Here is a 24,984-nt window from a genome sequence, read left to right as displayed (position 1 = left end):
TATTGCTGAGCTTGTATTTAAATTTATTATATAGTGTCATGCTCTGAATCAGTCCTCTTCTATGTTACGATCTTTCTCGCCATTTAAAATGCCTTTCACTCGATTCTCTGGTTGCTTGTTATTAATCACAAAGCTATACAAAGGGCTATCTGTGCTCTGCTCGTCACGAGTTTATGGCAGTATAAGTCCGTAGATATACGGCCGTACCACTTTCTTCAAAGTAAAAAACACGTGTTGTCCTGCACAAGTTTTTTTTGCTCAGTGTGCCTCAAAATTTATACACTTCTGTTTTATCTAGTAACTTTTCATCATCCATAAACTGGTATTCAAGGTATTCATCCATATCCTGTATACTTAGCTGTGGAAAGACCTAGGACGGCTTCACAACTAAAACAGCAATAAATTTGTCTTTCAATTAAATGCTCGACCCTTCAGCCATGGAGATGTTATAATGTTATGGTCAATCTCACCATTCCTTGGTAAAAGAATAGCCCGAGAGTTGACGATATGTGGTGATAACTAGTTGCCTTCCTCCTAGTCTTACACTGCTAAATTAGGAACGGTTAGCGTAAATAGCCCTCGTGTAGCTTTGTGCAAAATTCAAAACAAATGAACAAACAAAACTTTATGTTATAGTAGCAACACAGCTTTTGGCGGGCGCCTTTCCAGAGCAACAACACAAATAGTTAAAACACACAATAGAGGAAATAAAATAATGATTTCACGAAATTATGTTGTGGTTATGAAATAGTTAGAGACTACGAGTTATTAAAGGTAAGCCATTTTATATTTTTATAGTTTGCAAAAAAAATTCGAATATATTAAGGGAAGAGTCACTATTACATAATTACAATTTTAAATAAATATATATATATATCTTATTGCTGCTTATATCATAAAGTGCATTTTATTTTGCCTTCATGATTCTCAACTAAGCACTGTGCAAGACATCCAAGCATTATTTTATTTCCCCGAAAGAAGATAAGTAGTTGCCTGAGGGGTCACCTGCTTTAACCACTCGCACCATTACACAGTAATATGTTGTCTGTCAGTTACTCAATAGACACCAAATTACCTCACGTAAAAAGCGCTTAACGATGCAATTTGAACTACGGTGGCGTAAATATAACATGCACATAACATGAATAACGAGAACAATTATTCATTCTGTAGTCTACAACACAAAAGGGCATATGGTTTTATTTATTCTTGAAGCAGAAAACCTTCGTAGACACTACAGAAGTACATATATTCAGTAACTACGTTTCTATGTCTTCTCTTTATAAACAACTTAAAATAATGATCCAATGGTTACTTTCCTTTTGATAAAACAGGACTAATTAAAAATCTGTGCCTAAGGAGAAAATGAAATATGACCAAGAGTGGTCAGTAAATGTTCGATATAAAATCTTGGAAATAATTATGGAACACACAGATCATACACATACAGTAGCCAAAATATGAGTAATTACCACAAAATGGTCAGTTTTTGTTTGTATAATACAAAAATAAATGAAAGTTAATGTTTTGTGCATTGCAATTGCTTAGTATTTTGTATTTGTTTAAACCTTATTTTGTGCTACCAAAAGGTTATTAATACATGATTGTGAAATATTGTTCCATATTTCTGTATTATTATCTACATGTTAATGATCAGTGAAGCTGTTTGATTGCATTTTGACCTTCTCAGTCTCGTTATAAGCACACACAGCTTTAATTATATTCATATCGGGAATTTATGCAGACTAAGCCATGGTTGCATTTGTTTCATCGGTGTCTTTTTCTTTTTTAATATTGTTTAACTAGATTTATTATACTACTGGTATAACTGTCTTGCGCAAGATGAATACTTTCTCAAAATGATTTGTTCTCGATTAAATAACAATACTGATAAGAACCGGCTTGTACCTATCAGTAGTCAGGGTGCCGTCATTTTTGTGCGTATTTCAAACACCATTGGCTGAGTCACAACTCACGGTTGTATTTGTCCCCCCATCATGCTTAATGATAAATATTGCATGTTGATCGTGATGTCTTCTTCTTCACTGTCACTCATTGCTTTCCAGTAGATCTAGCTTATGGTTAGGATATGTTTTTAAGCCAGGGGTTCATTGTGACTGTTTTCCCGTGGATTTAGCTTGTTATTAGGCTATGTCTAAAAAAAAAAAAAAAAAAAACATACACAGAGAAAAACAGAACTCCAATTCAATTGTTCCCCTGAGGATTTAGCTTATGACCAAGTTATGTTTGAAAATAAGAGATCAATTTGTAAAGGCATGCTCTTCATATTGTTAGCTAGTGCAATATTTTTTTCTATTCTTTAACTAATTTAACAAAATCAGTTAACTGATACCAAAGAAACGTGCATGGCATATATCTATGTATGTATGTGTGCTGAAACAAGAAAATATTTCGAACATAAGAAATGAGAATTAAAATAATACATCATAACATTAATAACAGTATGTGGTAGAACCGAGCTGTAGTGAGTTTAAAATTACTGTTATTTCACAAACCTGAAGCTTGATGTTCAGGTTATTGTTATTATAAAGTTCTCCAGTCAAAACAAGCAAATGGAAAAATAAAAGAATATTAATAAAACAGTTGTAAGTATTTCTACACAAGAACGTTGTGTACTCTACTATAAGAAGATAACATTATGTGTTGTCCTACAGAATTGCCGGAACTGAACATCCACTTAGTGGTATCCAGGTTTTATTGCAAATTTTACGATGCTCTAAATCCTCAGAAAAAACAAAAAAAAAACAATTTCTGTGAAAGATTCGATTCAGGATATTTAAAAGTTAGATTCCAGAAGAAAGACAAAAAGAAAGAAAGAAAATGAACAAAGCTATTAAAGCCAACTTTCATAAGTTACATAAGATACAGTGGTGTTTAACACTGACATATATTACTCACGCACAGTCGTAAGATAACAAAGAAACTTTCTTTTGCATTGAACATTTACTCTCCTAAACTCCATCAGAAACAGATATGATATGTGGTATTGAGTATTATTACAATTACGTACACGATGCAAGTTATGCAAAATGCTGCGAAAGATTTACGCCAGGATGTGTAGTCTCTAGGTATTTCACATAACACTTTTATTTTCGAAATATCTGATTATTTGACCATTTCTGAGCTCCCTGTTGTCGAAGTCTCATTCAATCCGTGAACCATGTTTTTGTCATTTGTTTTTCACATAACTTCAACAAATACATTTTATCATGAAGTTCTACTACAGTTCCACGTTAAAAACGCGTAGAGAAAAGTTATAATTTGAATTCAGTTATTACTGATAACTTATTCTGTGAGTTTTGGTATGTTAGAAATGTTTGTAATAACTCGACTATGGAACTAAATGAGTCATAATTTTCTTTTTTCATAACAGCAAGCTTCCAAAAACTAAATGATTTATACTTTGTGATCGATTTAATTTCGTACCGAATAAGCATTTGAATTTTTACCTTAAAATCGAAAATTTATTTTTAAAAAAGTAGATTAAAACAGAAGCAAAAATTTGAACACATTTTATTCACTTCGTGCATCAGATGGAAAAAGAACGGCTTATTAAAATCTGCACAAACAATTCACATAAGAAACATTATCAAGTATCTGTAATGTTATTAATTTCCTATCAATAGGTCCAACAACTATTTTTCAGTAGGAAAATATTTCAATACCAGATTATTAGTACCTCGAAATTCTTTGATCTGTGTGATGCACGTGCGAATTAATTACCCATTAATATGTTTAAATTTACAATATTTCACTATAAATCACCAGAATACAGATGTTCTTAAATCTCTAAATATTTAGTCGTACATCAAATCACTCTAAGATATTGCATTTGGATTTTGTGCAAAAAATGACACAAAACATGTCATTAAGTTCGTTAATACAACACGAAGTTCACAATCAAAGGACTTTCGATAAACTAGTATTCTACCGCAGACAGAAATTTTATTTCTGTCAAGAAAGAATTGTTATCAGTAACTTTCACAAGCTAAAATACAACTTTAATCTAAAAGTATATCAACACGTCCCATGTGTTCTGTCATGATGCGTATTTCTGTCAGTTTTTGTATCAGCTGTGTTCGTTAAATTGTATAATTAATCAGTTTTAAGATAATCCGTCATGAATTTATTTTCACATTAATCCAAGCTGGTATTTTGTTAATCCTTAATCTAGTATGTTATATAAAGTTTGTATTTAATATTTTTCCCTATTCTATAATTTTACTTATAAAGTTCCTGTAGCAGCAAAATCTTCGAACAGATTAATTTTGTCCTTTCTTATTTATTATCGTTTGTTTCCTCGTTTATTACAATATGTTGTTACGATGTTACAGTTTTATGAAATCTCAAAAGTTACATGGCACGTTTACACGAAACTAGGCCCGGCATGGCTAGGTTGTTAGGGTATTCGCCTCGCAAATTGAGGGTCGCGAGCTCGAATCCCCTTCAGACCAATAATGCTCGCTCTTTCAGTCGTGAGTGCGTCATAATGTGACGGTCAAGCCGGTAGTTTGTTGGGAAAAGAGTAGCCCAAGAGTTGGCGGCGGTAGGTGGTGATGACTGGCTGCCTTCCCTCTAGCCTTGCAATGTTAAATTTGGGACGGCTAGCGCAGAACAATCGTCTAATTAGAGGAGTGTATTAAAATTAGTGTGTCTTATTTCGTTAAAAAAGTGGCGGCCTGATAAATATAGGAATAAGTTACTTCGAAGATAAAAGTTACGTATTTGTTTTTGAATTTATTTCTATTTCATATAAGCTAAAGTGTTTTGATATAATTTAAAGAAAAATATATTGTATAGTTTCTTAGTATCCTTAGAAAAATATTACAAAACCATTTCTTTGTACCATTATAAGATTTTTATCTTAACAAACATTCTATTGCAACCAAGTGCTTCAGATTAATAACAATCATAGCCAAAACTACGACCCTATCCAAGGTCTGTCCATAACTGACTCTACTGTGTTACCCATAACCACAAGTGAATACGTAGAAACACTATCGTTGTTGAAACTGAATATCAGAATTATAAGTGTCATCAGTGCAACTATGCAACTTCTGAGGACAATCCCATAGAGTACGAATAAGCAACAGCAAGCTAATGGAACAAATCATTATAAGACGTACGATTTATTAAGTCCAAATGTTAGAAAATTAGTTATCTAGCCATTCAATACTTTGATAGATTAAATATTCTAAAATTTCAGAATTTAACATATATATATTAATATAAGATGTTTACATTAGATATTCAAAAACCTTTTATTTCGTGTATGTGTAATTTGTATTTATTCCGCAGAACATAGATTTAGGTATGACATTCTGTAAAGTAATATGATTTGATCACTTGTTTTGAATCATCAAGTAACCTGGTAATTAGGGTGCTTGAGTCACAGCCGTAAAGTGGTGAATTTGAATCCTTGTCTCACCAAATATGCTCGCCCTTTCATCCTTGAGGCATTATAAAGTGAAGGTCAATCCCACAATTCGTTAGTAAAAGAGTAGCCCGAGCGTTGACGATAGATAATGTTGACTAGGTACCTTCCCTTCAAAGTATCAACTGCCAAATGGCCTTCGTGTAGCTTTGTGCTAAATTTGAAACAAACCACAACCAAACTGAATCATCATCGAAGTGTATAATGTTCCCAGTCCATCATGGTGATGATTGGAAACGTATGTTAAGTATTCTGAAGTGAGCTTGAACAGTGGTGTAGTATTTCTTTCATCCGCGTTTGTACTTCATGTTGCTTTGTAGCACGGCACCGTAGACAAGGCCATCTAGTTTTTCATGTTAAGTTTTTGTTTCTTTGTTCTTTTATGTATCTATTAAAGTGGGTAAAACATAAAATACCCCTCTTCAATGTTAGAGTATGTGTATGTACGTGCTTATAACATTCATCACATAAATCTGGACTTGGGTTAGTCCTTTCTTTATTAATAGCTTTGCAATAAGAGAATAAAATTGATATACGATAAACAAGGAAACATGAATGTGATCCGAATCGAGATAGCGCTGCTTGTTGTAGCAATTACGTTTACGTGCGTGCACCTATCTTACACACACAGTTACAAAGTAGTGTACTATGTATGTGTTTGTTTTTCTTATAGCAAAGCCACATAGGGCTATCTGCTCAGCCCACCGAGGGGAATCGAACCCCTGATTTTAGCGTTGTAAATCCGGAGACATACCGCTGTACTAGCGGGGGGCGTGTACTATGTAACTATGACCACCTGCACTCGGGAAAGCACGGACAACCCATTCAGTAGCTTTGTGATCGAGAACAACCAGTTTGTTTTGAATCTTGCGTAAAGCTACTGGAGGTCTATGTGCACTAGCCCTCCCTAATTTAACAGTGTAAGACTAGAGGGAAGGCAGCTAGTCATCGCCACTCACCGTCAACTCTTCGACTACTCTTTTACCAACAAATAGTAAGATTGACCATCACATTATGACGTACCCACGGCTGAAAGGGCGAACATGTTTGTTGGGACGGGGATTCGAAAATATTTTTAAAACGAGAGGAAAGAGGATTATATTGTTGAAACGAGCAATGCACGTGATAATACATTATTGTGATTTTTCTTAAATACAAAATTCTTGTGATGAGAATAATACTTTAGCTCCATTTTCATGTGTATTATTTGCTATTATTATATATTAAGACTGTGAAACATAAAACCGGCAAATGTTAATAGTTTTTGCAACAGTAACACAGTTCTCAATTAGTCTCTAATAAGTTGTGGTAAAAATATTTTACGTCTCTGTGATATAACCATTGCCTTACTTGTTGCCATTCCAGGTTCAACGTCTGATATTGTGGTTATCGTGTAGTGCACGGAAACTTCCTATTCATGGTGTAGTTACCCACATATCATACATTCTAGAGAATCTTCCCACAGTTAAGATGACGTCCAGCCTTCCTCTTGTTGGAACTTTATAACTACTTACTGTTCGCATCACTTCAGCTTTCTTCATGTCTGTTGACAAATTTCAACAGTTCATTACCAGATTGAACAATGATTCACTTATTTCAAGGGTATCACCGATGAATCCATTAACTGGTGGACTGGTTTCTTTGAATCATGAGCTTCTTGAGCATGTGGAATATTCTTAGCTGAACTTCGGTTCTTATGTCCAGCTAATTGACTAGCTCTTTATTATTTCTTTGGTATAGTTTGACCTTGTGACTCATTCTTAGAATACCGTCTGTTTTGGTTTATTGTCATCTACTGATTTCTAACAGCCTCAATTAATGTCTGTGTTTGGTGACTTTTAACTCCTTTCGAAGTAACTCTTATTTCCTAGAATATTATGTTTGTAGTACCTAACAATGTGTTTAAATTATTTGATAAACCACCCATACTTCCTACAAAATAAACAACGCTTATTGTCTATGATAAAAAGTCAACCAAACCTTATACTTAATCTTGGAGATGTCTTTTGAATCAGTTACGAACTGGCCAAGGCCCGGTCTGGCCAGGTGGATGAGGCACTCGACTCGTAATCTGAGGGTCGCGGGTTTCAATCCCCTTCACACCAAACATGCTCGCTCTTTCAGCCGTGGGAGCGTTATAATATGACTGTCAATCCCACTATCCGTTGATAAAAGAGTAGCTCAAGAGTTAACGATGGGTAGGGAAGGCTAGCTGCCTTCCCTCTAGTCTTACACTACTAAATCAGGGACGGCTAGCGTAGATAACCCTCGTGTAGCTTTGCGCGAAATTTAGAAACCAACAAACGAACTGGCGAACTTCATTCTAACGATAATAAAACTGTCGAAAGATAATATTAAAATATATTTTATTTAAACATTCATAAATATAAAAATATTGAGCTGTTAAGACAATTAAACAGCGTTATATTTTGAATTCACGTTAGTACTACAAACAAGAGGAGAATCTTCAATAGCCGTGGTAGAAATTTCTTACACATGATTTCCCTTTCTAATTGCAACATTTTTGTGCGCTGGCAATACCAAGCTTGGGGCGCGCGTATACCCAGTTCGATTTTATTACTCATTAGAACCTCTACCAACACACCCTTAAACTGAAATTATTTTAGGCTACATTAGAACAAATTAAACTATGAGACCTTGGGCTTGGTCAAATACATGAGTCAAGAGGATTAGACCTCCTAAATCCGAAACTGTAATTAGATTCCAAATTGGTCAAGAGATCTATGAGTTAAAAATTTGTACTTAACAAAAAAAAAACAAAGTCCGAACTGTTCTAAATGTCGCCCATTCTCGGTTAAAAAGTAAAATTAGTTTAAGTTTATCGGAAGCTAGAGGATTTAATTGTGATCAAAACGTGAAATATGGAACATACATGTGTTTAAGTTAACACAACATCATTTTATTGAATATTTTTCCATAAAACAGTTTTGTAATCGATAGAAATTTAGGTTATAAGCAGAAACATTCCATTTGTTAGGAGATCACGAAGGATAACAAAATAAATTAAAGACAAAAATAAATAAAAAAATCATAGCGCTTTCAAAAGGAGTACCTTTCGTCATTCAGGTTTCAAGTCCCAGTTTACCCTTGATGAAGAAAGTGTCATCTTTTGAAATTGTTTGTTTGTTTGTTTTCAATTTCGCGCAAAGTTACTCCAGGGCTATCTGCGCTAGCCGTCCCTAATTTAGCAGTGTAAGACTAGAGGGAAGGCAGCTAGTCATTACCACCCACTGCCAACTCTTGGGCTACTCGTTTACCAACGAATAGTGGGATTGACCATCACATTATGACGCTCCCACAGCTGGGAGGGAGAGCATATTTGGTGCGACCGGGATTCGAACCCGTGACCGTCAGATTACGAGTCGAACGCCTTAACACCCTTGGCCACGCCGGGCCATCTTTTGAAATAACTCAGGTTATAAATTGTGTTTATTTTAATGGATCAGTTGTAAACGTTTTGTGCCTAAATGTGAAAATTATATGCATAATTTTGTGTATTTTGACATAAAGAAGATCGTATTGAAAGTAAATAAACGGTTTAATCTAGGGATGAAATTCTACCGGTACTCAATACCAGTTCTACTTTTGGTGCTTCAAGTGAAAACCTGCTTTTTTTTTCTTTTGAAAACTTGTACCAAGCTTCACTAGTTACTGATTTATTTGTACGTATTTTGTGGAAGGTTACTTTCAATAACGCATGAGTAGGCGCCGTTAACTTGCAAATAACATAACAGTGACACTCCATACACTGAAAATTTGGATCCTGACAGAGGTGAGTACCACTAACTAAATCTATTGAATGGTCCAAAAGTGCAGTTAACTTGTAGATAATGTGCTAAGAACGCTTCATTGATGTTCTGACAAAGAAGAGTACCATTGGTTAAATCTGTTTAAAAATGTGTTAACAAGAAAATTTGTGTTGTCGAAATTTCAAGTGAAAGGCAATAAAATATACTCGTTTATTTATTTTTATTTGTTACTATTCTTAAAGGTAATAATAGAGGTTTTAAAGTTGGTTTGAGTTTTGTTATTTTTAGCTTGTACAAATTATTATTGTTAGTTGGCACAAAAAGTCTCAGATATTTACATAACTGGATTCAAAACAAGGACGGAAAGAGAGATTTATATCTCTTTGTCTTTTTAACGTAGAAAAATCCCCGTTTTGCCACGGGTTGCGAGTAACCTTCACTATTTTGTTCTCACGTACGTACCTTTCTGTAACATTAAAAGGACATCTGTTGCTGCACGTGTTACAACTGAGTGATATTTGTTCGTAGCAGAATGTATCTCGGCTTGGCCTCGGTGGCTTGGTACTAGGTAACCATCGACCCCAGCTCAGCCCGCTGGGTATTTCTCCTAAAGAAACCAAAACATGTTAGATACTTGACCTACTTTGTGTCAGAATTAAATAATTGTGAAAACCCGTATATTAAAAACAAACTGCATAAATTTTAGAATAGCAACTGGGATCATAAGTGTGAAGTGTAAAAACAAAACGTTCAGAAAATATCTGTAGTAATTAATGGTTCCTAAAGAAAAAAAATAAGACGTAAAACATGTCTAAGTGAATCTGTAAGAAATATTCTTTCCATTATAAGATAATCGTTGGCTTAAACAAGTGAATACCTCCAATATCTTGTGCGATTCATTTTAGATATTTACCAATAAGATGTCACTACTAACATAATGAAGAAATCATGGACAATAATGTGTGTGCGTGTGTGTGTTTTCATTTAGCAAAGCTACCTTGCGCTATCTTTTGAGTCCATTCAGAGTAATCGAACCTCTGAGTTTAATGTTGTAAATCCGTAGACTTATTGCTGTACTAGCGGGAAACATGGACAATAATAGTATATAGGTTTAAAGAACCTAATATTATGTGTATTTCGTGTTTGCATGTATGTCTGATATTACAAAATTTCATGAAAGAGAATGTTTTGGCTCTAATTTTCTGTTAATTTCCATATTTGCTTATTATACAATTTATTTATTTGGTGTACTGTTATTAAATATGTTGTAAGACTCAACAACCTTCTTTTCCTACCTACTTATTTTTACTTTTTTTAGCTAACAGTTAGCACTTAGTCACCAGACCTCTCAGTTATATATCTATATAAGTTGATCTATATTTATTTATTTTTGCTGAAACTGTTTTAGCAGATATCATGTTTGTGCAATGAAAAGTCACAAATGATCTTTATTATCAGAAAATTTGTGCTGTTATCTTGTCACCGGAAATGAAACTGTTATTTATGAAACACGGAAATAATATATTGTCATAACTGAACCCACTGGTAAGTAGTAGTTTTTCCTTTTTATTATTTATCCGCAAAAATGTGTGTAATAAAAGAACAAAATAATAACTGTTATACAAGCTGTCAAATTAGATGCGTAAATAAGGCTATAACTCAATTTTATCAGTTACTCGTAAGTATCATAGAATAATCGATTGAATATAGTGTTATTTTATCTCGGCTCATCCCTAAGCACTACCATGTTTAGTAGTAACCTGTTCTTAAGTGCTCTTGAAATTTTATTTTTTTTTTCGTTCTAGAGCTATTGCAAAAACTTCACTCTGTCTTTGACTATCTTGGAAGAAAAAAAAACCAAGCTGAACACTTTGGCTCTATAGCTAGTTTCTAATTATTTACTTCAGTAACACTTTTCAATGACATATGGAGACTCACAAGCTGTGAAACACTCGATAATGGCAAATAGGTTCTCAAATAAGACTATACTTCAATTACAGCGCTTTGCACGCATCATAGTGTAATAGACTGAATGTGGCAGACTTTTTTCTCGGCTCAACCCTACATACTAAGCATTATCTGGCTTAATGACAAAAGATGACCTGTACTTTTGTCGTTCAAAGTGTTGTTTTTTTTAACCACTTATTTCATGCTGTATCAACTCAAACAAAACGTTTTTTATGAACATTTGTTTGAGGCAATATTTTGAGCCCATTGACGTGTTTTTATATTGTCTCTTATAAACCAGTGCTTGTATTGTGTTTAAAACATATAGTTAGGAAATCAAATGAAACCACAACTAAGACATACTTTCAGTGTTATCGTAATGGTATTAGTGAGACTAGCTGACTTACCCAGTTAACACACGGAGTAAATATAGGGAATCCAGGAGCGACAGAGAAGGTCAGATTCAAACACCGACTTTCATGTCACTAAAAGTACATTCTTATATTAAATTTAGTGAGTTGGTCTGGTAGATCGCCAGTTATATGCGGATAGAACACACAGGAAATACATTGAAACCCCGGAAGATGACGTTTAATCTGAACCCTGACACCCCTGTGTCGCTGTTCAGGTCAACTCTTCCTCATACATTGAAAGGGAACGTATTAATGAAATAATAATATATACTTTATTAACTCGTAGCTGGGAATATTAAGAAAACAAAACGAAAGCTAATCTCATAATAACATCATCTAGAAAATACAATATTTGAATAAATTTATTCTATCAAATTACCTGAAAGGTATCTCAATGTCACAACAACCCAAAAGTATATATTTTTTATATTTCTTTAAAAAGGCTTCATATTGTTTTTTTTCGAGTCTATAATATAGTCGGTATCTACTTACAAGTTAATATTGTATTTATAAATATATATACGAACATTCGTAAAATAATATCGTTACATTTATATATATCAAAACAAAACAAAGTTCCTTTAACACATTAAGCTTGTATACAAATTTTTCGATAGTTACCAAGTCGTTTGGTATGATACACGTTCACCAGCTACAGTTCAAAATAATCCACGATACTGCTTAGTATAAAAGTACTCTCAGAAATGCAAGTACTTATCAAAAGGTGGCAGGGCATTTCTTTACGTTCATCGTCTAACAATAATTTTAAAATGAATAAGAGTCAGTAAAGTGTTCCACGATAAATCATAACGCTTTGTTAATTACTCAGGACATTTTCATAAACAAGCCTGTTTATTCCACATAACGCTAGACTTGCAAACATAAAAACATTTGATGATAAAATGAAACAAGTAAAAAAAAGAACTTTGATATAAAACATAATTAAATATTTGGACAATGTTTGAGGAGCTACAACATGCATGAAATTCATACAGATTCACCTGTAATTAAACAACCATCAGCTGTTCGTGGAGTATTAAAAATACATGCTTTTCCTTTAGAAGAAGAAGAAAACACTTCAAGTTACATAAACACCAAATTTAAACTTCATATTTTATAACATGATTTTTTAATGTTACACGAGGGCTTTCTGCGCTAGCCGTCCCTAATTTAGCAGTGTAAGACTAGAGGAAAGGCAGCTAGTCATCACCACTCACCACAAACTCTTAGGCTATTCTTTTACTAACGAATAGTGGGACTGACTGTCACATTATAATGCCCCCACGGCTGAAAGGGCGAGCATGTTTGATGTGACGGAGATTAGAACCCGTTACCCTCCCTCGAGCTTATCGGTAAACCAAAATTAAATACGGAGAAAGGGAGGCTTGCAAACGAAACCTAGTTACTTATCAAAAGCAACTAAATTAGCTTAGTTAGCTGTTCGACTTAGATGTGAACAGTCGACTAACGAGTTAGGGTTTAAATATTTCCCTGATATAAGTACAAAGAAAGAAGGCAGCGAAAGAAGAAGACAGTGTTTATTGTTATAAATAAGGAAGCCATAGTCCTTTATTCGTTTATTAACGTTCCCCTTTTCTTTGATAAGTGTTAGAAACACCATACTCTGTTAGAAATTCGACAAAAACGATCCTGTTGGATACTTTCAGTACTATTCGAGCAGCACAGTTAACAAAACCATAAATACAAAAACACAAATACCGTGAACTATAGAAGTAAATTGTGACATTATTACTTTATTTGTAACTGTAATAGTTTCATGTTTTCGTATGGCCAGATTAATCACGAAAAGACGCAAACACACATAAAGTACCTCACATTAAAAAGAGTCAGTTTTATGTCACAAAATAAGAAATTTATGAATTTACTTTTTGACAACACAAATCTTTAAAGCAGCCTTACAATGATTTTTTTTTTTACAATTAAAAAATGATAATGATATTGGTACTATTTATGACTAAACAATTTGTTCCTCCGTTTCTGGAACTTCGTGGAGAGTTAATAGGGGCCATCTGGGCTAACTTTCTTTAATGTAAAAATCACAGATTAGAGTAGCTACCCAATATCATCCACTACGAACTTTTGGGTTACTCTTTTACTAACAAAAATTGGGATTGACCGTTATGTTATATCGCCTCAACGGCTAAAAGGGCAAGCACAATCGACGACGTGATTGAAAATCGCGCCTCGAAAATTACGAGTTAACCACACCAACCACTACTCAGCAGAATCAAGTTCTGGCTCTGGTAACGTGGTCTACTTATCCAAGTAAAGCAAACTCGCTCGCTCTTGCTTTCATTATAATAGGTACATTTAGTTGTGCCATCTTGTGACTTAGTGTTAATTTTCATTACGCTACAGATCGGGTTTTCCTATCGGGTTTAGTTTTGTATTTATCAACAAACAAACAAACGTTAAGCAGTTGGGATAACTTCTAAAGTGGAAGTTTCTAACAAAAAATCACCAAAACGTCATAAGCACAAAATCTTGTCATACACCGAATCAGCAGTCGAAACAGAAAATCTGATACTTTCGACTATTACCTTGTTCCATCAAGTAAGGATAGGAAAAGAGATACGCAAGCTTACTTCTCGTAATATAAAGCATACAGTTACGACAGAAAGTGTTCGTACCCCTGCGTCCCGAGTAGGTTTTTGTTCATAACTTAAAAAGTATCACGATTAGGCTAATAGACGTATTGTGAGTTATATATATTATATTAACACACATATTCATAAATTCTTAGGTAAATTAAACGACAAATAAACTGTCTATAAACAAATAACTAAAATAGGAGGAGCAGAAAATGTTCGTACAGTTCAGAACGTGTAAAAAAAACTGATATTCCTGTCAAAATTTTGTTTAGTTTGGCGAAACAACTACATTATACCATTTCAGAACTAGAAACTGGGTTCATAATTATTGGAATTTAGCCAGCAAAAAATGTACTTCCAGCAATTTAGCGCCGTCTCCGTCATTATCTGCTTGGTCATCATGACGAACAGGAAACAACTGTCCAGTAATTTAAAAAACCAAATTATTGTAAAATACAAGTCTCGTGTGTCTCTTTCCGGTATTGCTACACAAATTAAAGTGCCGAAATCTACTGTTCAAAGCAGAAATCTACTGTTGCCAAGTTTAAGCTTACAGGATCAAATGCTAACCTCCCTCGTTCCGGACGCTCCATCAAAATTCCAGAGAGAACTAAGAGGAAGGTTATCAGAGAAATTAGTAGGAACCCTCGTTTAACACGTAATGACATATAGAAACTGGTAAGGGAAACTGGAGTTGAAGTAAGCACCTCTACAGTTACGAACATGTTACGCTCTTCTGGGTTCAAAGCATGCCGTCCTCGTAGAACTCCATATTTAAAGACTGTTTATTTAGAAGCAAGATTGAGGTATGCAAGAAAGCATGTAGATAAACCCTTTACCTATTGAAAGAGTATTTTTTGGGCAGACGATACTAAAATCGAGCTTTTCGGCCACAATGATGTTCGCTATATTTTCCGTAAAAAGGGGGAACGAAATCTTCCAAAAAACACCATCCCTACAGTTAAACACGGAGGTGGTCCGATCATGCTATGGGGTTCCTACAGCTCTTCTGGTGTAGGCAGCCTTTACCGCGTCAACGGAATCATGAAAAAAGAAGAGTACGTTGATATATCAGACACTTATATCAAGAATGATGCTTGGAACTTGCGGCTTGGGTGTCGTTGGATCTTCCAGCACAGTAATGACCCTAAGCACATATCGAAACACGTGCAATCCTGGTTGCAGAGGAACCATATAAGCATTCTGGAGTGGCCATCGCAGTCATCCGATCTCAACCAAGTTGAAAACACGTTTGGCATGAGTTGAAGAGCAGGGTTCATCAGCATCATCCGATAAACTTGCAAGAGTTAAGGACCTTCTGTAAAGAAGAAAGGAAGAAAATTCCAGTTGAGTACTGTCAAACGATCATGGAGGGCTATGAGGAGAGATTGCGCCAAGTAATTAACCTGAAAGGCTACACAACTGACCATTAAAGTAGACGCACGAACACTTTCTGCCCCTCCTATGTTTGGTTATTTATTTATAAACATTTTATTTTCGTTCAATTAACATAAAAATGTATGTAGATGTGTGTTAGTATAATATTTATAATATACTTTACTTTCATTATCCTAATCGTGATACTTCATTATCCTAATCGTGATACTTTTTTAAGTTATGAGGAAAAAACTAGTCACGACACAGGGGTAGGAACACTTTCTGTCGTAACTGTGCAAACAAACAAAAATTACTTGATAAGCATCAAAAGTGTAATGTTCTAATTGTCTTATAAAATTTATAAGGCAGAAGTTTATTTAGATGTAGTCTTGTCTAAAATATTTACAAATATTGTAACAAATAAGATCATTACTATTAAGATGGAATACAAATACACATATTGCTGTCAAACTGAGAATTGAATGCTATATTAAACATCTGCATTTGTAATTTGTATAATGAGACAAGTTATATGAACATTATGAACGATTTATTAGATCATCAAACAATTTTATCAGACACCTGTAGAAAGATGTTAAATTCAGCATTTCATTTATTACAACAATACCTTACCAAAACATGTATAATGACAAAATATAACGTCAACTTCTTCATAAGTCGTCTCTGTAACCTTATATCGTTCTTATTAAACATTTAGTACTTGGTTGATCTTCCTCCAACTGTTGAATATTTCTGAAAGGTAAGATGGCATGATGTCAAAGAGGTTATTGATGTAACTCACCATAATTTCATTACAACTTGTCACAAGAAGGCATTGTAGCTTGGCTCCAATATCAGGTTTTCCCATTCAATTTTCAATTAGGTTACAATACAGAGATTTTGCTTACGATAACAACCTTGCAACGTCTTTTTGGTCAAGATAGATAGTGGTGTTGTCATCTTTGAACATATTGCTAAACCTTCACCTAGTATACTGCAGAAGTATCATTTCCATATGATGCTTGTAAGAGACGCCATTAATGTTTCTTTAGAGGATATAAAGCGTAGTTTTTTTTTCCACCATGAAAAATAGTTGCCTAAACATGTACTGCACCATCTCCCTTGTGTTCCCTGAGGGAAAGACATTCTTCTCTCATTTGTTCTCCAGACAAACGAAGAATACGAATCCTACCATCAGATTTAACAAGCCGGAAACAAGTCTTATCTCAAAATATTACCCGTAGCCAGTGTCCTAACTGTAAGTTGGCATACTGTCTTGCCCAAGTAGCATGGTGACAGTGGTAAATTTTTGTTCATATCGGTTTGTAGATAATTATTATTGCAAAATAACCTTGTGTTGTCAGGCTTCTTTTCAGTTCTTCTGGAAGGAATAGGTTCATGCTATTTCTATCATAAGCTGTTGTAAGAATTCTTTAGAACTCGACGTGTCAATATTGTTATCTGGGGCAGTAGTTAATCAACGTCTACCATTAGATTTTCCTGAGAAAACGTTTCCTGTAGCCCGATGACGTTCCAAAATTCTGTATCCCTTTTGTTATGGCAATACTCGTTCTCTGTATATCATGTATGGACAGTCGAACAAATTGATACCCTATAATTTGTGGCACATGGCTTGGTATGACTCTACTCTGACACGTGATCAGTAACTGCTCTCTGTATCTAGACACCAACATCAATATAGAACAGTATGCAGCGAACATTTTGGCCAAGATTATATGTGTGTGTATGTGTAAGTATATATATATACACACAACATACATATGCATAAGTATGTTCGCTGCAACAAATATACATGGAATGTTAATTCCATTTAATGCAGTTCCATGAACTTATGAGTGAAAGAAAAGAAGAATATGTAATAATGTGCCTACCACACTACATCTGCTTCATCTAATACGATGAGACCTTCCGCTAACGCTAGAACTCTTCAGACCAGCTGGGAAATTACAGAGATAGTAATAGTCTAAGCGATATTCGTATTATCAGTTTAATTTCATGATCACTTTACAGTGGCACAGCGGTATGTGTGCTATATAAAACGCTACAAACTAGGTTTTGATACTTGTGGTCGGCAAAGCAAGGATAGCTCATTGTGCAGCTTTGTACTAATATCAAATAAACAAAATATTTTGTTCACAACAACAGTTATATCGTTAACTGAATTAAGTAAATGAATTGCCGGCATTATCAATTGTATTTTAATACATTCACACATCAGAATTATGATGAGTATTAATAACACAATATCATTTACTTATGTATTTTAAAATACAATTATTTTTATTTTATGTATTTAGAGAAGCGAATTTGACTCCATCTACTGTTTTGATTCTAAGGCAGATTCCGTTTTGCTGAACTATGTAAAAATGATTATTTGCAAACATCACTTTATTTATCCCAATCTGTTAAATATATAAGCCTAAGTGTTTCACGTCTATAAAGTACCTGTCGTGTGTAACCTGTCTCAGTATAATTTAGAATATCATATGAAAATTATTGTGACAAGTAATAACATTTTTAAATATACCTTTATATCATATTTTTTCTCTATATATGCATCTTTCTTTTCTTCTTGTCGTTATATTCTTAATTAATTCTCATTTCTCTTGATATTTTTATTTTTCATTATTTTTGCCTCATTTTTTGGTTTCATTATTTTCCGTTTCCTTTACGTTTCATTTAGTTTTTAAATGCATTTAATATTTTATGTCACTAGAAGGCAGCATATCAGAAGCAAAGTTTTTACGAGTTTTTAATATAGTAAATTTTAAAACTACTATAAAAAATTATATGTCTCTACCAAGCTCTGAGTGAGACTGCATACAGTGTTTATTATTAAGAACAAACGTTGGTAAAACACAAAGGTTACATGTAAGAAAAGTATTTACTGTGGCAATTCAAAGCTAAGACAACTTTTCACTCATTCACCACCGCAAAGGAAGAAACTCGTTAATCTAATAAGTAGAAGGACAGGAGTATTGATTTGTCACACATCAATCAAAGAGACAAAACACAATGGAAAGTAAAATTGAACATAAAACCTTTTATTACTGGAAATAGAAAAAAAAAACTGATTGCTTATACTGAGGATAGAACTACTGCATTGTAATATAGGGTCATTGTTTTTTTTTTTTAATTTCACGCAAAGCTTCACAATCACTATATACGTTAGCCATTCCTAATTTAGCAGTACAAGACCAGAGAAAAGGCAACTAGTCATCACCGCCAACACTTGGGCTACTCTTTTACCAAAGAATAGTGGGATCGACCGCACACAATAACTACCTCACGACTGAAAGGGTAAACATATTTGATGTGACGGGGCTCAGATTATGAGCGTTAACCATCTGGTCATGCCGGGACCATACGCAGGAGTACAATGTATTTATACCTCTATATTTTCAATATAGACATTTTCAGATGTTTCCGTATGTTCTAAGTCTATTATGTTTGGGCATAATACATGGTCGAGAAAGTCATTAAGTTCTGTCAAAAGAATAAACGATCAGCAGGCACTAGAACAAATTAAGTAGTGGCAGCACTTCCGAATAAGTGTTGGTTCTCTTGTTTTTAAAAGACTTCCTCAACATTTGTAAGGAATCCGATCTCAAAGCGCCATAATACAATACTCATTCTCTCTGACACCAACTAGAAAAAAACAAACGCGAAAAAATAAAAATATCTGCTCTCCGTAACAGCTGCAAGCTCTCTTTTGTACAAAAATATAAGTTGAAATGAATGCACTTAGTCTGCGAAATAGTTCCGTTTGTTTTTTTAATTTCGCACAAAGCTACTCGATGGCTATCTGCGCTAGTCGTCCCTAATTTAGCAGTCATCACCACCCACCGCCAGCTCTTTTACCAACGAATAGTGAGATTGACTATCAAATTATAGCTCCACCACGGCTGAAAAGTCGAGCACGTTTGGTGTGATGGGAATTCGAACCCGTGACCCTCAGATTACGAGTCGAGGACCTCAACCACCCGGCCATGCCGGGTTGCCCCAGTTTTTAGCATTCTAAGTCTTCCTTCAAACTTACGGCAGAATCAATGATAAGGGGTAGAAAATTAAATAGTAATGTGATGTTTTTTTTTTAACTAGAACTGCCTTGGGACAGTATTAAGTACATGTATTAATTTAAGATTGTTGCTACAAATTAAAATTTATTTAATAACTCAAATTATATGTGTGTATGTATATATTATGCAGAAAAAATTTTAAATTGTAAAATGAGTAAATATTTTAAAGTAATCCACACGTTGCTCAAAATATGAACAATTTAATGTGCGATATAAAAAACACAAACTGACAATTATGATTCTTACTTTCTTATTAACGATAATAAGTAAAACCTATCAGTCTTTAAAATCATTCTATTCATTGATCTTTTATTATGCACGTTTTAAAATGCATTTGTTGTTATTATTTTTCATTGTACAACCAAGTCACTCGACCATTGTCTGTTAAATTAAAAAAAAAACATCAAAATTTCCATTGTTTTTCGGCTAATTGAATTCCACAGCCAGAATGTCTAACATACCAAAATACCTAATAAAGGGTTTTAAAATATTTGGATGTGATTTAAAATAACAGTCATACTCAACATAACGCTATATTAAAGCAAGAAGTGCAAGTAACACCATCCTGCAGGAACACATGCAATAAAAGTGTTTCTTGTTAAATTTTGGTCGAAACTACTCACGGTTCCCAAATTTGAAATAATAGACTAGAGGGAAAGCAGCTAGTCCCAGTAGCGGCGCCAAAGGTGGCTTGAGCCTCCCCAAAATGAGCCAAAACTGCATTTAAAACGCAGTTCAAAATAGCACGCCTTTTCTGAAATGTACCTTGGTATTTACATTATTATAATTTACCATCTATATTTCATATTGATGGCATTTTGGTAAGCCCCTCCACAGTTTACCTCAGCCCCCACCCTCAACAAAAATATCCTGGCGCCACCACTGGCTAGTCCACACCAACTCTTTTACCACGAATAGTAGGATTGATCGAGACATTACAACGCCACATGGTTGTTTAGTGAAATGTTCACAAATGTTGTAATATGACGCGTCTTGCTGAAAATACTCTACGGTTTCTTCTCCATGTTGGGAACAGTTAGATTAATAGGAAGATGCCAGCTAGTAGAGCAAGTTTTAAAAAAATATTTATACTTGTATTCAGTAATATCTACTAGACGAACGACACACGCCTTTCAGACATCCTGTAAAGCCAACGAAATAAATATTGCATATAGGGACTAAATCTGCTGCATGTATTCCAGGGAGATAGGTAATGTCAGTAATAACAACACGAATATTATGTGCAACATGGATTTGAAACATTTTAGAAATAACCAAAAATACGAACCAGTAACTGAAGTAACTTTATATTCACACCAGTTTTGTATCTCAAAATAGTTCATTTCTTATCAGCGCAATTATTTTTAAATAGACGTAACTCATAACAATGAGTATCAGTTGTCATGACAGATCTGCTTAACTAAGGTTACGCAAATTATGATTTAAAAGGATGTCACTAACTACATGCAGAACATGACAAATTTACAAACACTAAATATCTATAGCTTACAGCTTACTAAAGATATGTTCCAAACTTATTATATAAATGTGAAATTAGCTGTCTTTTCCATGCAACAAAGACATTATAAAATCTAGAGTGAACCTAACAAAACCTAAACTCTCTTGATACAATATGTTGGCTTTACTTTTTGTTTGGTTAGTTGGCTGTGTTGGTGCAAAGCAACTAGGCTATATGCGACATACAACCGGTAAAAAATTAAAATTGAAATACATAAAAAGGAACCATGATAAAACAAAACAGAGTCCAATTTTTTAATTAAAAACATAAATAGAATTAAAAGACCTATGGTCCTTAAAACTTTAAAACACAACAGAGGTGGACACAGACCACACATCAGTGTATCAATCCCAGATAAAAGAAAACGATGAGTTAAAAACTGTGACCAATGTGTAGTCTAGCTTGGACAACTTCCTCCTCTTGGTTCTTACGGAAGTGAGACGGCTAAAGTCCAATAGAGAGCTTTATCTAGAAAAGCTTCTTATCACATTGCTCACTCCAAGACAACTTCCAACTAGTGTGGAGCTGAGTCTTGAACAAGGACCATAGTCCATGTATGAGGGCAGACAAGACCATGTTAGCACAAGAGCAGAAAAGACTTAGCGGTGGTGTCAGTAAGCTCGTTCCTGCAAATACTAATGTGGCCTGGTATACAGGAGAACTGAATAGAAATGAGTCAGACAGTTTTGAATATCTACAATAACTAATGCAAAATCATTCCAGGGACATTAGAGAGTTAAGCGAATCAGTATAAATAGTACAGTTCGTATACTGCCTAGCTTCTACGTGATCCAAGGCAAGAGAAATAGCAAAAGTTCGTTAGTGAGCACAGAAACTGAACCACAACAAACCATGGCAGAACCCAAAGAGTCAGCTGATTAAGAACCATTCGTATGAACTGGAATGGAAGGATGGTTCGAAAGATGTTTGGCGAATATAAGATGGTATTTCCAATCAGTAGTATCTGCTTTCTTCAGATGACTCCAAGAAAGGTTACATTTGGGGAAATGTTAATAAGCCATGGTGGGATGGACTGACCAGTGGAGACAACAACGTCATCCAAGTACACACACAATTAAGCCAACTGTGCCTGGATACGAAAATCAAAAGGGGCAATGGCAGACTGTCTGTTCCCAAAAATCATTGCCCACTGAGGCAGGAAAACTCAACCTCATGTGGGATGCTGTGGTAAGGATCGAAGTTTTGCCACATACACTTGCAAATGGCAGAAATGTTGAGCAGGCTAATGAGACTCAGTGTACAATCTCTGGGCTGAAGAAGTGCAGAAAGCCCCTGATAATGAATAGGGTCCAACATCCTGACAGAACCATAGACCAAAGACCCATAATCCAGTTTGATTAAATTAGAGCACAAAAGATTTTAGCAAAGAGCACCAATCCGTTACTCAAGAGGTGGAAGAGAGGGCATGGAGGATGTTCAGTGCCCTTGTACACTTGAAATGTAGCTGCTTGCTGTGTGGAATAAAGGTCAGTTTACAGTCAAAGATAAGCCCCAAGAACTTTACCTCAGGGTCCACGGGAAACACAACTTCTAGGAGGCAGAGCTCAGGATGGAGGTGAATACCCCATTGGCAGCAGAAGTGCATACAAATGGTTTCAGAGCGAGAAACAGTAAAAACGTTTGCTGTAGCCCTCTTCAGAAAATGATTGAAGGCAGTCTGTAGCTGCCACTCAATAAACCTAATACTCGGCTACCGAAACGAGATGTGAAAGTCGTCAACACAGAGACTGTTTGCAACTGTATGGGAGAGTTGTCCACTGATGGCATTAATCTTTATAATGAAGTGTGAAACTCGAAACACAGCCATGTGGAAGTCTAAGTGCTTGTGGGAAAGAACATGAAAGTGTCAGACCCACACAGTCTGGAACCACCAGTCTACTAGAAAAATGTTTAATTAAAATGGGCAAATGGCCACACAACCCGTATAAGTAGAGGTCTCGCAGGAGGCCATACCTCCAGGTAGTATCATAAGCGTTTTCAAGGTAAAAATATACAGAAACAGTATGTTCTCGCTTGTGAAAGTGTTCACTGATTGACGTTTCAAGTCAAATTTGGTGGTCCAAGGTGCAGCGCTGTTATCAGAACTCACACTTCGTAGGCAAGAAGAGATTTAATTTAAGAAACCAATCAAGTTAAGCATAACCATTTTTCCAAGATGTTACAGAGACAGCACGTCAAAGTAATCAGATGGTAGTTATTCTGTTTGTTTATAATTAGATCAGGCAGGAGATTGATGGCGCAGCATCTTGTAGTGAATATCAACATGTCCGACTGACATAAGGCACACCGATGAGGGCCAAACTTGAGTTCCACCACTTTAAAGAAGTGATTATACTCATAATGAAAATCAGTCCAAAAGGAAAGAGGTGATCGCTCTACCCGAGTCTTAATGGCTTAAAATATGGGGTATGAGACAAAAGTGCTAGATATGCAAGAAAAGTTTTATTCAAGAGTAGTGGCAATACTCGTGGCATCATCAACTTCCTGGCCATCAGAAAGTAAGATAGAAAGGGGGCAGAAGTATACAACCCACTGACCTTCCGAATCTTGTTCCATATTACTTTGGAACTGATGGTAAAAGAGATGCTAGTTGTGAACTTAATCCAAGATTCCTTCTGGCTTTGACGTCTTACCTGCCAATGCACGTGCACAGACCTGCTGGAAACCGATGTGGTTGGAAAGTGTGGAATATCTACTTAAGGTATCCCTCTTTTACCTCCACCCACCTAGGAGAAAAATGAACGTAACAGGGGTGAGAGCCACTACAATTAGAACAATAAGGGTTTATTTCACACTCGTAGGCATCATAGTCCTTGCCATCACAATGAGCACACGTCAAAGAACCGAAACACAATGTCTTAAAATGACCAAACCACTGACACTGGAAACATCTGAGAAGGTTTGAAATGTATGGCCATACTTTGCAATTAAGGTGGATGTGGTGATGTAATTGTCAAAGTTAGAACATTGGTCGGATTCATAATTCCATCTTTGTAAGTGAAGATACGCCTCACTGCAGAAACTGACCTCACCCACCATGGAGCCGTACGAGGGTATGCACTACAATGTCAAACAAAGACACTACAGCAATGCCAGGGTTTCATGAGCAGTATACTCAAACATCAGCATCAAATACAATGTCCACAACACCTGTTGAGAATTTGGCCCGGCATGGCCAAGCGTGTTAAGGCGTGCGACTCGTAATCTGAGGGTCGTGGGTTCGCATCCCCGTCGCGCTAAACATGCTCGCCCTTTCAGCCGTGGGGTTGTTATAATGTTACGGTCAATTCCACTATTTGTTGATAAAAGAATAGCCCAAGAGTTGGCGGTGGGTGGTGATGACTAGCTGCCTTCCCTCTAGTCTCACACTGCTAAATTAGGGACGGCTAGCACAGATAGCCCTCAAGTAGCTTTGTGCGAAATTCAAAAACAAAAAACAAACCTGTTGACCCTAGCCCAAGTGGACCAGTCGACTGACCCAAGGTGGGTACCCCAAAGCCACCCCTCAACAGGAATTCGAGGCCCAAATGGTGTGTTAGGGTTGGACCCCTTTAACCATCAGGATCCTCTCCTCCCCTTCACGTGTCGCCATGCACGGCAAACACGTGGGTGGATGTTTAGATCCCAGAGGAAATAAACTGAAAGTACAAAACCTTCTCTGGGAAGTCCCCTCACCACGTCAAGAAATCCACCTTTTCACTTGAAAGCTTGTTTGTCTAATGTCGTTCAAGTTTAGATAGCTTAAAACATACAAATGGATTTCTTTTTAC

The 24,984-nt window shown here is 35.4% G+C and overlaps 1 protein-coding gene across 5 annotated transcripts in view; it reads right to left on the bottom strand.

Moving 5' to 3' along the window:
* Positions 1-24,984, bottom strand: part of LOC143246603 (uncharacterized protein CG5902-like) — a 95,199-nt gene that overhangs the window by 12,026 nt on the left and 58,189 nt on the right. Inside the window, exon 6 of one of the 5 annotated variants that reach the window (XM_076493651.1) lies at positions 9,688-9,832. The exons of 2 other annotated variants lie outside the window; for them this stretch is intronic. In XM_076493651.1, the coding sequence (XP_076349766.1) occupies positions 9,688-9,832 (145 nt within the window). Of the gene's footprint in view, positions 1-9,509; positions 9,833-24,984 lie in introns of those variants that run through there. 2 more of the 5 variants (XM_076493658.1, XM_076493621.1) reach the window with 2 other exon arrangements.

The sequence above is a fragment of the Tachypleus tridentatus genome, chromosome 1 (genome assembly GCF_004210375.1).
Source record: "Tachypleus tridentatus isolate NWPU-2018 chromosome 1, ASM421037v1, whole genome shotgun sequence".
NCBI lineage: Eukaryota > Metazoa > Arthropoda > Merostomata > Xiphosura > Limulidae > Tachypleus > Tachypleus tridentatus.
Note: the sequence above shows the minus strand (reverse complement) of the source record. Positions and strands in the feature narration are given on the sequence as shown.